Source organism: Pseudorasbora parva, chromosome 10, assembly GCF_024679245.1.
Source record: "Pseudorasbora parva isolate DD20220531a chromosome 10, ASM2467924v1, whole genome shotgun sequence".
NCBI classification, from domain to species: domain Eukaryota; kingdom Metazoa; phylum Chordata; class Actinopteri; order Cypriniformes; family Gobionidae; genus Pseudorasbora; species Pseudorasbora parva.
In genome coordinates this window covers 5,117,671-5,131,443 of record NC_090181.1, presented here as the reverse complement: position 1 = coordinate 5,131,443, position 13,773 = coordinate 5,117,671, and the positions used below count along the sequence as shown (strand labels likewise).

General features: G+C 37.3%; 1 protein-coding gene across 1 annotated transcript in view; it reads right to left on the bottom strand.

Moving 5' to 3' along the window:
• LOC137090821 (uncharacterized) overlaps positions 1–12,899 on the bottom strand; it is a 31,386-nt gene extending 18,487 nt beyond the window's left edge. Inside the window, exons 1-8 of the mRNA XM_067454774.1 lie at positions 12,519–12,899; positions 11,693–11,854; positions 11,189–11,350; positions 9,754–9,915; positions 6,780–8,648; positions 1,093–1,266; positions 735–908; positions 198–359 (exon numbers count right to left, since the gene is read on the bottom strand). Coding sequence (XP_067310875.1) covers positions 198–359; positions 735–908; positions 1,093–1,266; positions 6,780–8,648; positions 9,754–9,915; positions 11,189–11,350; positions 11,693–11,841 — 2,852 coding nt within the window. The 5' untranslated portion in view covers positions 11,842–11,854; positions 12,519–12,899. The remainder of the gene's footprint in view (positions 1–197; positions 360–734; positions 909–1,092; positions 1,267–6,779; positions 8,649–9,753; positions 9,916–11,188; positions 11,351–11,692; positions 11,855–12,518) is intronic.
• Positions 12,900–13,773: the final 874 nt, after the last annotated feature.

The window sequence follows — 13,773 nt, the reverse complement described above, 5'->3', positions numbered from 1 at the left end:
GTGGTTCATTATTTAACAAGTCTCCGTCTCTTTCGATATTTAATGCTGGCACAGCTGTCAGCGCTGTTTCTCAATAGATATGAGAGCCTGATATCGTCATGACATCCTTTTCTGATGCGCTCAGACTATGCGTACATATGAGTTTATAATAAACACATATACATACATGACAGGATAATTGTTAGTGTTGAACATACTTGAGTTTGTTCAGTCTGTAGTTTGGATCAGAGAGCAGCTTGACTAATGATTTTCCTGGGTTATTGTAGCTCAGATCCAGCTCTCTCAGGTGTGAGGGGTTTGAACTCAGAGCTGAAGCCAGACAAGAACAGCCATCTTCTGTCACCATACAGCCAGATAATCTACAAACACGGAGATAAACATTCTCAGAATCATATCATCTGGGACTTGAGATCATCAGATAACTTCTTTAAACAAAATTATTAATTAATTCAATGTGTAATTTTTATTAACAGATCCCTGATTACAGGTTCAGTTCAGCTAAAATAACTTTAGGTTCAGTGTTTTTTCTCAATGTTTCGGTGTTGACGGAGCAGAATCTCAGTAACAGTTTCATCTCCAATCTTCACAAATATTTAAAAACAGACTGGAGCAAATACAAACCCAAAGTCTTCAGACACACTGGGGTCTGCTGATATATCACAAACACCCATGAAATCAGGACCAGACCAGACAGCAGCTGTAATTTCATAACCAAGTGAACCTGTTTTTCTTACCTTAGTATGTTGAGTTGACATTTTAGACTCTTCAGTCCATCAGAGAGCAGCTTCACTCCTGAATCCTGCAGGTCATTATTACTCAGGTCCAGTTCTCTCAGTGAGGAGTTTGATGATTGTAGAGATGAAGACAAACTTTCACAGCACTGAGCAGTGAAATTACAGTGTGTCAATCTAAATAGAACAAAGTAAAAATACCTTCATTTATCTTCCCCGAGAATGCAATTTCGAAATATTTTTCCACTTTTTCTCAAATTAGCCACTATGAAATAATACTGTATAAAATTAATTTCACTAACAGACACTTAAATGTCAATTTATTGTCTGGACCAAATGATATTTAGAGTAAAACACAAACCTCAGTGTGTTGAGTTGACAGTGTAAACTCTTTAGTCCATCAGAGACCAGCTTCACTCCTGAATCCTGCAGGTCATTGTTACTCAGGTCCAGCTCTCTCAGTGAGGAGATTGATGATTGTAGACATGAAGACAAACTTTCACAGAGCTGACCAGTGAGATAACAGTCGGCAAATCTAAAACACAGGATGAAATATGGTTTCACTAACACCTGTTAGTGAGTGGAATATATTACGCAGCAAGTGAACATTTTGTCCAAGGGCCAAATTGTGATGGCTAGACGACTGGGTCAGAGCATCTCCAAAACTGCAACTCTCTTGGGGTGTTTCCGGTCTGCATAGGTCAGTATCTATCAAAAGTGCTCCAAGGAAGTGGTGAACTGGTGACAGGGTCATGGGCAGCCAAGCCTCATCGATGCAAATGGGGAGCTAAGTCTGGCTTGTGTGGTCTGATCAAACAGATGAGCTACTGAAGGTCAAATTGCTCAAGAAGTTAATGCTGGTTCTGTTAAAATGTGTCCAAATACACAATGCATCACAGTTTTTTTTGCATATGGGCTACGTAGCTGCAGACCAGTCGAGGTGCCCATGCTGACCCATGTCCACTGCAGAAAGCCACAACAGCAATGGAAGCAATGGAAGAAGGTGACCTGGTCTAATGAATCACATTTTCTTTTACATCACATGGATGGCCGGGTGTGTGTGTGTGTCACTTGCCTGGGGAAAACATATCACCAGGTTGCACTATGGGAAGGCAAGCCGGCGGAGACAGTGTGATGCTTTGGGCAATGTTATGCTGGGAAACCTTGGGTCCTCCATCCATGTGGATGTTACTTTGACATGTACCACCTATATGTCAAATTGCATTGTTGTAGACTAGAGCTGCAACTAACGATTATTTTTTCTGTCAACTAATCTAACGATTATTTTTTCGATTAGTCGACTAATCTAACGATTTATTTTTTTACCCATTGAAATTTTTCACAATTCTGTGGCACCCCCTCGCATAAGTTACGCTAGAGGTGTAACAGTACAGACTGCTCACAGTTCGCTTTGTATCACGGTTTTAGGTTCACGTTTCAGTACAGACGTTAAAAAAATAATCCTTATTAAACTTACAAAAGCTATTCAGTCAGGAGCAGTGAGTGATGTCTTTATCTTTTGTTTGACATTAAACAGACAGCAGTGAATGCTACTGCCCCTTTAAGACCCACGGATAGTCGTCGTATTTTCTGTATAAAGTTCACTTAAGGCATAGAGTAGGCTATGAAATTTTGACATACTTTTTGTGAGTTTGTCCGTTTAAGCACAGGATTTGAAAGATAACTCAATATTTGCGCGCTTTGGGACGAGTGCACAAAAACAGATCTTCTCATTCGAGTCTCCTGGCTACACGGGGGTGATGACGGTGAAAATGACTGCTCATATTCGGACGTACGGCAGCACTCGCATGCGTTTTATAAAGTTTACAAAGAGTTTTGCCCACGTTTTTCTTTTATTATCGCTGTTGTTGTAGTGTATACCTGAGGAGTCAGCACATGTATCCATCGACTGAAACATACATACAGCATTATTTTCAAGTTACAACCCATATTAAAGATGCGTCATCAGCTGCGAGATGAACCAAAGTGTAGCCTAAGTGCATCCCTGCAACTTTTGCTCGGGATCCCGGTTGGGAAACACTGGCCTGTATTGATTGACACCGCTCTGGTTTGTTTAGAATTATATGAGCGCCGTGACCGCGCGCTGCCGCGTGATGAAGGCGTGTCGCAACTCTGTTATTCAACTGCTCTGGTTTTAAAAGCTATGTCTAAATGCGCCAAAATGCAATAAAACTTGTTTTACGGTCGAATGGAACGCGTGTGTGTGTGAGTGAGTAAGAGACGTGCAAAAGGGCGGAGAGAGAACTTAAGGAAATGCAGCTAAACGAATATGCGTGCGTCTTTTAAATAGCGTAAAAATGAATGAATGACGAATGTGGCGGCCGCTATTGATTATGTGGCAGTCCGCCACAAATTAGTCTATGTGTGGGAAACACTGTTTGGCCTCTGTTTAAAGTATTCCCATACTTTTGATATTCGCGGTCTAGGTTTTTGTGATAGAACCAGGAGCAGAAGCCAACATTAGGTGAGATGAACGCCTGACACGACGCGTCGACGCATTTCACGAACGTCGACGTATTTCCGTAGTCGACGTCATCGATGACGTCGACGCGTCGTTGCAGCACTATTGTAGACCATGTACACCCTTTCATGGAAATGGTATTCCCTGGTGGCTGTGGCTCTTTTCAGTAGGATAATGCGCCCTGCCACAAAGCAAAAATTGTTCAGAAATGGTTTGAGGAGCACAACAACTTGGCCTCCAAATTCCCCAGATTTCAATCGAACTGAGCATCTGTGGCATGTGCTGAATAAAGTCTGACCCATGGAGGCTACATAACTTACAGGACTTAAAGGATCTTCTGCTAATATATTGGTTCCAGATACTACAACACACATCCAGGGGCATTGATGGGTTTTGGCAGCAAAAGTGGGGCAAACACAATAATAGAAAGGTGAGCCTGATTGGTGTATAGCAACCCTCAAAAATACCTTAGAAACAAAACAAAAAAAACCCAGAACATAGCTCACCAACAATTACCACCATGGATGGACAACGGCTAAATATAAACAATGAAAACACAAGGGCTTAAATAACAAGGGGAAACGAACAAGACAAAAAAAAGACAAAAGTTGATTGATTTCCTATCACTCTCCTGTCCTCTTTCTGTTGTCAAGTTTCAGTTTATACATTTATAAGCACTATTATTAACAACGGAGCTTTGACAAAAATGCTGTACAGTAGTAAAATTATTGGTAACACTTTAGATTACAGCCCAGAAAGTACTGCGTATATAAAGCGAACTTACAGCATAATTTTCGTTAATTATAGTGCAACTATAAATTACGTACGTGTAGTATAAGGGAACAATATGTAATATTTTTAATAATATCAACATAGGTAAATGTGGCACTAGCAGAGCAGACAGTAGGAACTAAAGGATCCAGCTTGCATTTTTTTAATCTCAGATCTAATTGCCATGATCTTATCTCCAAAAAAAAGTCCAAAAAGCTTTACACATATTAAAGGACTTTCTCACTTGGATTAATCACAAAATGTATAGTTCTAAATAAATCTCCAGACTTATGATAGTTACTTGCAATTAGGCATGTGCCGATTTTCGGTAATATTTCATATTTAACATATTTTACTGATAAAGTGGCTTCAATCTTACCTCACAGGGAAATCACTCAAGGTTTCATGGTTCAGTGCTTGGTTCAGCTTTCACCACAGTTCAGTGCTCGCTGCTCTTCTTTTTTCCTTTTGCACAACCTTATACTGGCCTCGATCATAAAGGATAATGACTTCTCCTGTTACTGCTATGCAGATGATACACAGCTCTAGAGGTCAACCGATTCATTGGATTAGCCGATTAATCGGCACCGATAGCTGATTGGTGGAACAAACGTTATCGTCTAAAATCAATACCGATAGTTTTTCCGGTTTGCGTCCGTTGCGGGAGCAGCTGAGAAGGGTACTGTCATTACACAGTAGCCACGAGAGCTCTGAGAAGGGTCTGTGGCATTATATAGCGCAAGAGCGGCCTCTAGAGGCCAAAAAAAACTATCACTGTTTACATTAACACGTGAGGACACGTGAGGCTGTGCGCTTCACCGAATGCTGCACAGAGCACGCTGGAACGTCTGACGCGCGTTTAAAACACCGAAAGGGAAACGGTATGAATACAGAACACTTCAGTACATGTTGCCAAATCATTAAAAAGTATTTTTTTTTGGTGACTAGATGCTTTAGCAGGGAAAGAACAGCAGTATGCATGTACTTTACTTTGTCGTCGAGGCTGAGAGGACGCTAACATTAGCAGTAACATTTACCTCAAGCAGTTAAAGCGACGTAACAACTAGAGCTGTAAGAAACCAGACTGTATGGTCATGCATCCGACAGAAATATAAACAAATCAGAAACGCATTCGATTTCAATACATATTTTATTTTGATAAGAAAACCGTCAAGTGTTCTAAAAAAGCAAACAGTTTGGATTTATATGAAATAACACTTAATATATTACAATAATCAATTATAATACTTTATATCCAATATTACATTTGTAACATTAAGTAACGTTAATAAATGCTGTAGAAATATTATTCATTGTTAGTTTTATCTGTCAACATTTTTTATGCACTATGAACTAACATGAATGATTAAGATACAATTGTATTGCTCAACTATTACTAAACGGTGTAAAATGTATATTGCATATCATTCATGTAAGCTAGCTAAATAAGCTAATAAATCCTTGTTAACAAAATTGGGACTTGCAGTCTGGTACCTGACATTCACTTACATGTTTCTAGGTTATAGCTAAATTACCATTTATTTGTAATATTTTAATGTTTTAGTTATTTTCTGTAGATTTTTTTTTCTGTTAGAACTTGTCATTTTAATATATACACATTTACATACGCAATTTAGAACATTTTCATGGTTCAGTAGTGTTTTTTTATTTCTTGTAATAAAGTTCAGCACTGTTTTGTGTGTTTTTTATTTGTTATTACTATTATTATTATTATTTTAATCTAGTATCTTTTTTATCAGTCGATTAATTGGTTATCGGCAAGCGTGGTCCAACCTAGCTATCATATCGGTAAAATCCACTATTGGTCGACCTCTACACAGCTTTATCAGTTGTTTCATCCTGCTGATCCTACTGTCATCTCAAATCTCTGCCTTCTTTTTAGACAGCTTATTCTTCATCTCCAGTTCAAACTAGCAAAAATTGAGCTCTTTATATTCCCTGCAAACCCGTCAGTTGACCACAACATCACCATTTAACCAAGTTCTACAACTCTAACACCAACCAGGACAGCAAGGAACCTAGTATGGTAACCAGTTGAGCTTCAACACCCACATTACAGTCGTGTAGCTTCTCACTTTACAACCCTCCAAAATCCTTCACCCTCTCTGCACCTTTCTGGTGGAAGCTCCCAAACTCCACCTGAACTGATGAGACCATCACAACTTTCAAGAAGCAGCTGATAATCACTCTACAACCTTAAACCAATACAATTAAACACAATTAAACTTTTTTCCTTCTCTGCATTTCACTTCTCCTCTAGCTTGTTCCCTATCTAGCTTTCTAAGAAACCTAGCATAGTCTACTATGAATACTGTTAAAACTTGTGTATGCTCCTCTAATGTAAATCACTTTAGATAAATGCTAAATGCATAAGGTGTAAATATAAAACTTTGACAATTGGAAATGTAGAAATTTACAATGTTGTTTAAATGTACGCATTTACAATACTAATTGTAATATGATTACTCTTTCTGTGAAGAAAGTAAAAGTAGCGCTGGACCTGTGGGGAAAATCAAATGATAAACTAGTTTTAAAATAAATGACTAAATGCTCTTGATTCTCCTCCTGAACCTGACTGGCAACACATGTTGTTTGGGAAGGACTAAACACTTCTGAATTTAAAACAGTTTTGTTCTCTTAAAACAGATTCAGATTTTCCTTTAAATGATTGTCATGTCAAAGAAAACATTGTCATGATTTGATAGAGGAATTGCAATTTCTCAATAAAACAGACACATAAGTTACATCTCCAATAACAGAAAATTAATACTCACAGAGCTTTTCTGCAGTTCAGCACAGCTGGCATCAGTCTCCTTCTACCCTCATCTGATGTGTTGTATTTCTTCAGATCAAACTCATCCAGCACTTCCTCTGATATCTGAAGCATGTAGGCAATTGTTGAGCAGTGAGACGGAGAGAGCCGATTCACTGAGCGATTCTCTGACTTCACAAACTCCTGAATTTCTCTGTACAGAGTCTGATCCTTCATTTCCAGCAGACAGAGGAACAGATTGATGCATCTGTCTGCTGAGTGATGTTCCTCACCTTTAATTTTGACTTTAATGTACTGTGTGATATTCTTGATGGTCTCCGAGATGTTCACTGTTTGTGTCAGTAGATCCTGTAAGAGTCTCTGATTGGACTCCAGTGAGATGCCCAGCAGGAACCGCAGGAAAAGATCCAGGTGTCCATTTTCACTCTGTAGGGACTTATCAACTGCTGCCTTAAGTAACTCATACAGAGAGATATTTTGTCTGTACAACTGATTTTGATGATCTTGAAAGAACTTCTGTAATTTCATTTTCTTGACAATGTGGGAATAAAACTCATAGAAAGCAGCTAGAAACTCCTGAAAGCTCAGATGAATGAAGCAGTAGACTTTCCTCTGATGAATCACAGATTCCTCCTTAAAGATCTCAGTGCAAATCCCAGAATACACTGAGGCGTCAGTGACATCTATGCCACTCTCAATCAGGTCCTCCTCATAGAACATCACATTGCCCTTCATCAGCTGATTGAAAGCCAGTTTAGCAAGTTTCACAATCATGTCTCTGTTGGACTTTAGGAGTTTCTCTGGATCTTTCTCATCATACTTCTGATTCTTCATGTTGATCTGAGTCAGCAGGAAGTGGATGTACATTTCAGTCAGAGTTTGAGGGATTTCTGCACTGGCATCTTGTTTCAGGAGCTTTTGAAGCACAGTGGTTGAGATCAAGCAGAAGACGGGTATGTGACACATGATGTGGAGGGTTCTTGATCTTCTAATGTGTGAGATGATTATGTTGGCTTGATGCTCGTCACTAATTCTCTTCCTGAAATATTCCTCCTTCTGAGGCTCATTAAATCCCTGAATTTCTGTCACACGGTTGATGTATTTTGAGGGGATCTGATTGGCTGCTGCTGGTCTGGAGGTGATCCAGAAGAGAGCAGAGGGAAGTAGCTCTCCTCTGATGAGGTTTGACATCAACACACCCACTGATGAAGACTCATTCACATCACAAACTTTCTCATCATCTGTAAACATCTGTGTGATTCTGCTTTCATCCAGACCATCAAAGATGAACACAACTTTACACTCCTCATAAATCTTTGAGTCCAGATCTTGAAGTTCAGGATGAAAGTCCAGCAGAAGTCTGTGAAAACTGTACTGCTGATCTTTAATCAAGTTCAGCTCTCGAAATGGAAGCACAAACATGAAATCTACATCCTGATTGGCTTTTCCCTCAGCCCAGTCCAGAATGAACTTCTGCACAGAGACGGTTTCTCCAATTCCAGCGATGCCTTTAGTAAGAACAGTCTTGATTTGGTCTTTCTCCTCATGTCCTGGTGGAATTAAGGGTTTAAAGATGTCATTGCAGTAGATTGGAGTGTCTTGTGTTCTGGCTGTTTTCTCCATCTGTAAAACCTCATGTTCTTCATTCACCCCGTCACTCTCTCCCTCTATGATGTAGAGCTGTGTGTAGATCCTGTTCAGGAGAGTTTGATTCTCTTGTAGTTTGATTCCCTCAAATAATCTCTCATACTTGTTCTTCATGCTAGTTTTGTGCTGGTCTTTGACTCTCTGCTTGACGAGGGTCTGACAGTCGGAGTCAGGGCAGGTCAGATGGGGTGTCACTGATCTGATCACATCATCTCTCTTTAAGCTGCAGAAACAATTAAATGAAAATCCTTCAAATGTTCCAGCACATCAAACTCTGAGCTCTAATTTGAAATTGCACCACATTCACACACATAAATGTCAGTTCATAACTCTATGGTAGAGGATGTCACACAATTTCAGATTCTAAACAATTTTTAAATAAAGCTCATGATCGAAACAAATCAACAAATACAGCTACTGGTCCCTTTGTAGCCTTTTTCTTTTAGATTAAACATGTCTGTAACTGTTGATCATGATTAATATTAATTTAAACAATATATGCTGATAGTGTTTCATTGATTTCCAAACACTAAAAATAGAGTTACTCAAGGTTTGATTTTATGACTGATGTGGTTTCGCACATACAGTACTGTAGTTGACTGCAGACATCTAAGGGACAACAAATAATATGGTAAAGATCAAATGGATAATGGACATATATCATGGTTTACTGACGTAAGAATTACAGTAATTGTAGTTACTCTTTTCTTGACTAAACTGTACCTTTAAAACATTTATGGATTTACTAAACTATCAAATCAGACACATTGTCATAGGTAGCTCTGTTTTTATTATTTTATTATACTTATTTTTATTATTTCTTATTTTTTAATCCATTTCTGTAAAAAAAAAAAAAAAAAAACTTTTTAAAAAGACTTAAAGAAAAACTCTCAGTAGAGATTAAAACATCAGAAAATAATCTTACATCAAACTCTAAGATCTAACTTGATGCCATGCATAGGTAGAAATGTCCATTTAACAAACTTCTTTTAGATTCAGCATGTCACTGCTGTTATGATCATCATACAAATACTGATTCTCAGACCAGTATTTATGGTTGAAATATAATGGCAGACCGATTGAAATAACTCATGTTTTACCTTTCAGACTAACAATCCTTTAGATATACAGTATATGATTATTTATTGATTATACACATTATTATGCAGCTCTCCAGCATGAAAGGATCAGCATGCTTATTTGATCAATAAATGTCATATTCTATGTCTACACATTACTTTAGGAAGAGCTTATGAACAACTGGCAAAGTCTTGGCTTAAGAACAAATGGTGCAACTGGAGTACAGACAGCTACACAATGATACTCACTCAGGGTAAGAGGTCACTGCTCTATCAGTGAGTTCAGTAGGGTTATTCATGGATCTGTATCTCTTTTTAGACACACAGCTGGATTCTGGAGATGCTACTTTATGTTTCTGAACAGAAACCCCCTCCTTTCTCTGCTCATAGAGGGTCATTTTACAGACAGCACTAGGGAAAGATATAACAGAAATACACTTCATTTAGGACCACTGTCATCAAAAATAGATGTGTCTCAATTAAAATCTGAATAAGTTCTGTAAGTGTTGGTAATGTGGTTCTGTTCTGGGCAGGGTTCTGAAACAGCTCAAGGAACTAAAATAAAAACAGGAAACAAACAAAATTTACAGAAAACAAATAAAAGTGAAAAACAAAATAATGTCTAAATGTTCTGAACAGAAATAAACATTTCCTGTTAATAATGTTATTTTAGTTCTGTTTAAGATTTTAATTTGGCAGTCAACCAATCATGAATTCAAATTTGGACTATGCAAATGTGACATTGATGCATCCAACGTGAGTGAAATGCCTGCGCTCTGTTTTCAGTCCACCTATGCAAGTTGCAAGGCAATGTGCTGGCACTAGCTGTTGGATATCAGGAGTGTATCCAAGGATGTGTTACCATGGCAGGTTATATCCAGTATATTTTCAAACCAGCTAAAATTGCAGGTTAGTGTAGAACAGCTACTATTCAGTATTTAAAAATAAATAAATGTAAAGTACTTTTTTTATTAAACACCTTGTTGTCAAAGTTAGTATTGTGGATTGCATGTATGCTCAGACACTTGCATGTGTTGATATATTAAATCAAGCTCAAGTTTAAGTTACTGTCAGGACTCGGGTTTGATCATTGCTCTTCATGCTTCTTTTCTTGTTTATGTTTCCCTGTGTTTCTTAAAGGGTTAGTTCACCCAAAAATTAAATTGATGTCATTAATGACTCACCCTGATGTCGTTCCACACCCGTAAGACCACCGTTCATCTTCAGAACACAGTTTAAGCTATTTTATATTTTAGTCCCAGAGCATATGCAGTCTATGCACACTATACTGTATATGTCCAGAAAGGGAATAAAAACATAATCAAAGTAGTACATATGTGACATCAGTTGGTTAATTAGAATCTCTTGAAGCATCGAAAATACATTTTGGTCCAAAAATAACAAAAACTACGACTTTATTCAGCATTGTCTTCTCTTCCGCGTTTGCTTTCAAACCTCAAATAAAGATTCAAACAGTCATGAATCAGTGAATCGATCAATGATTCAGATCGCCAAAGCCACATGATTTCAGCAGTTTGGCAGTTTGACACGTGATCCAAATCATGAATCAATACGCTGATTTATAACTTTTTTATTATGAATCATAACTTTTTTTAAAAGGTTTCACTGGCCAATGTAAGGGATTTGTGTTTTGTCAGTTATTAGAATGGTCACATCTACTCACTCAGGGTCCGAGGTCACTGCTCTATCTCTGAGATCAGGTGGAAAGCTCATGGATGTGTCACTCTTCATAGACACACAGCTGGGTTCTGGAGATGCTGCTTTATGTGTCTGAACAGAAAGACTCTTTCGCTGCTCATCAAGACTCATTTTACAGACAGTACTACTGAAACACAGAACAGATTGTCGACAAGTTCAAGGTTGTCATGCCGATGTTATGCGTTACATCCCTATTTTTCATGCTATAAAAGGTTAAAGATAGGCAAAACATTTATTTTTGCTGCATATTTGAACAAAACATGGATTTTTTCTTTGCTGCAATTGAATTTGGCTTGTCACTGAGTTGTAAAGGTAGTTTTCTATTTTCTTTTAAATAATATGTATTTTGAAAAGCACTAAACAGTTAACTTCATTTCACAATTTAAGACTAACACATTTTCAAATTTAAAAATCAAGCTCATAAATTCTCTTTGAAATTTCTCTAGCAGTGAAATCTCATTTTACTCACTCAGAGTCAGAGGTCACTGTTCCATCATTGAATTTAAGGGGAGGGTCCATGGATGCGTCACTCTTCATAGACACACAGCTGGGTTCTGGAGATGCTGCTTTATGTGTCTGAACAGAAACAAACTGCTTTCTCTGCTCATCAAGACTCATTTTACAGACAGCACTAGTGAAACAGAACAGGAATACTTAATTTTTGCTGGGACTGTGTGTAGACAGCATAAATCCATCATCCACCAGGGTCAAAAAAAATTATCCAACAGAATCACTTTTGAACGCATGGTTCAAACTATTTTATTTTATTTGTATTGTATTCATTACTGGACACTTAATTCAGTTGTGAACAATTAACAGTTGGTAAACTGATGATAGGTGATGGAGTTTGTTGCAAAACATGCTAAAATTAAATTCTCGCATAAGGTCTTCTTCCTCATCTACCTTAACATCTAATGTGTGGCAATACCTAGCTGTAATTATTAGTGACAACAGATCTGCCCTTTCAGCAAACAACTTGGACAATTTGTGATACCGAGTGTTACATTCCTATTTTTCATGCTATAAAAAGTTAAAGATAGGCAAAATAATATATATATATATATATATATATATATATATATATATATATATATATATATATATATATATATATATACACACACACACACACACACACACACACACCTTAGCCTAGGCCTACCGATATTTGCATCGATTCTTAGCACCTAACTTAGGCTAGGCTAGGCTACTCTGTTTCTCTGTGACCATAAAAACAGTATGACGAAACATAATATTCATATGCTAGCCCATTAAATGTGTTTGTTTAGACTTACCTCTGTCTCAACCTCAAACACAAACTTCCTTCAGTTCATAAATCCATGTCTTTAACAGCATTAAACCGATCTATTCCCAACTGATTCAAACCACAAAACTTATTTACTCTCCTGATGTTGTTCATGTTCTTCCTTTTACAAAATGGAGTGTTTTAAGTTTCACTTTCGACATAATGATACACATTAGGCTACAGAAGTGAGGATAACAACTGGGAGTGTGTAAAACACCTGTGCTTTTTGAAACGGGTTTCTTCTTTTTCTAAACATATAGACTAACATAACTATGAGTTAATATAAGATGTGATGTTTCAAGATTTTTTCTCCAACTTAAAGGACTTGAAATGTGAACTTTAAAGGAAATAAAATAATTATTCATAGTCAAAGACACCGCACATATGAATAATAAGGAAAAAAAAAAGTAGGCCTATACGTACGAAACAAATTTCGAAACGTTTTTTATATATCTACAGTTCTGTGAAAATCCTGAAGTTATAGTGTGCACTTCAAAAAAAATAAAAAATCACCCCTTAGCGTCAAATAGGGCATTATTAGGGAGAATTTAAATGTACAGCCATCCGTAGTGGTGTTTAAAACTAAATTGAGTACACTCATTATATCCATAGACATTGCACCGCATTTACGGTACAGCAGGTTTTGTTGCATTTACACTGTTCTGACCAGCAGAGGTCGCCGTGGAGACGGATGACAGATTGTTTCGAAGCTTCGACACGGCACATTTGATTGAAATGTTTCAGTGTTTCACGAAGCCTCGGTCTGTCTCCTGTCTCCTCTGGTCCATGGAGTGATGACCGCATAATAAAATGTGGCAGCAGATAAAAGAAAAGGCAAGGCTCCTGCCTCCAAACTTATGCTGTTCCAGAGGAAGTTTGACAATACTATCATGTTCTGATTTAGAAGGGAGTTTTTATTTTATTTTATTCAGTTATCCATTTGTTTTTGGTTTGATTTGGTTATGTTAGGCATGATAATGCATATTGTGCTGTAAATGTTTTTTTTGTTTTGTTTGATTTTATTTTATTTTATATTTACCTTTATTTTTGTTTGATAGAGGCTAAATGGGTATTTTGGTAAAAGCAGAGGTTAGTTTTGTTGTTACATTGTTAACAGGGGAGATTTATTTATTTTAAGGCCTGTTTAATTTTTGTTAGTTTCAGTTAGCATCCATCTAAAGTTTTAGATTTTGTATTAACTTTGTCTGGAATCTGCCCCTGTATATATATATATATATATATAT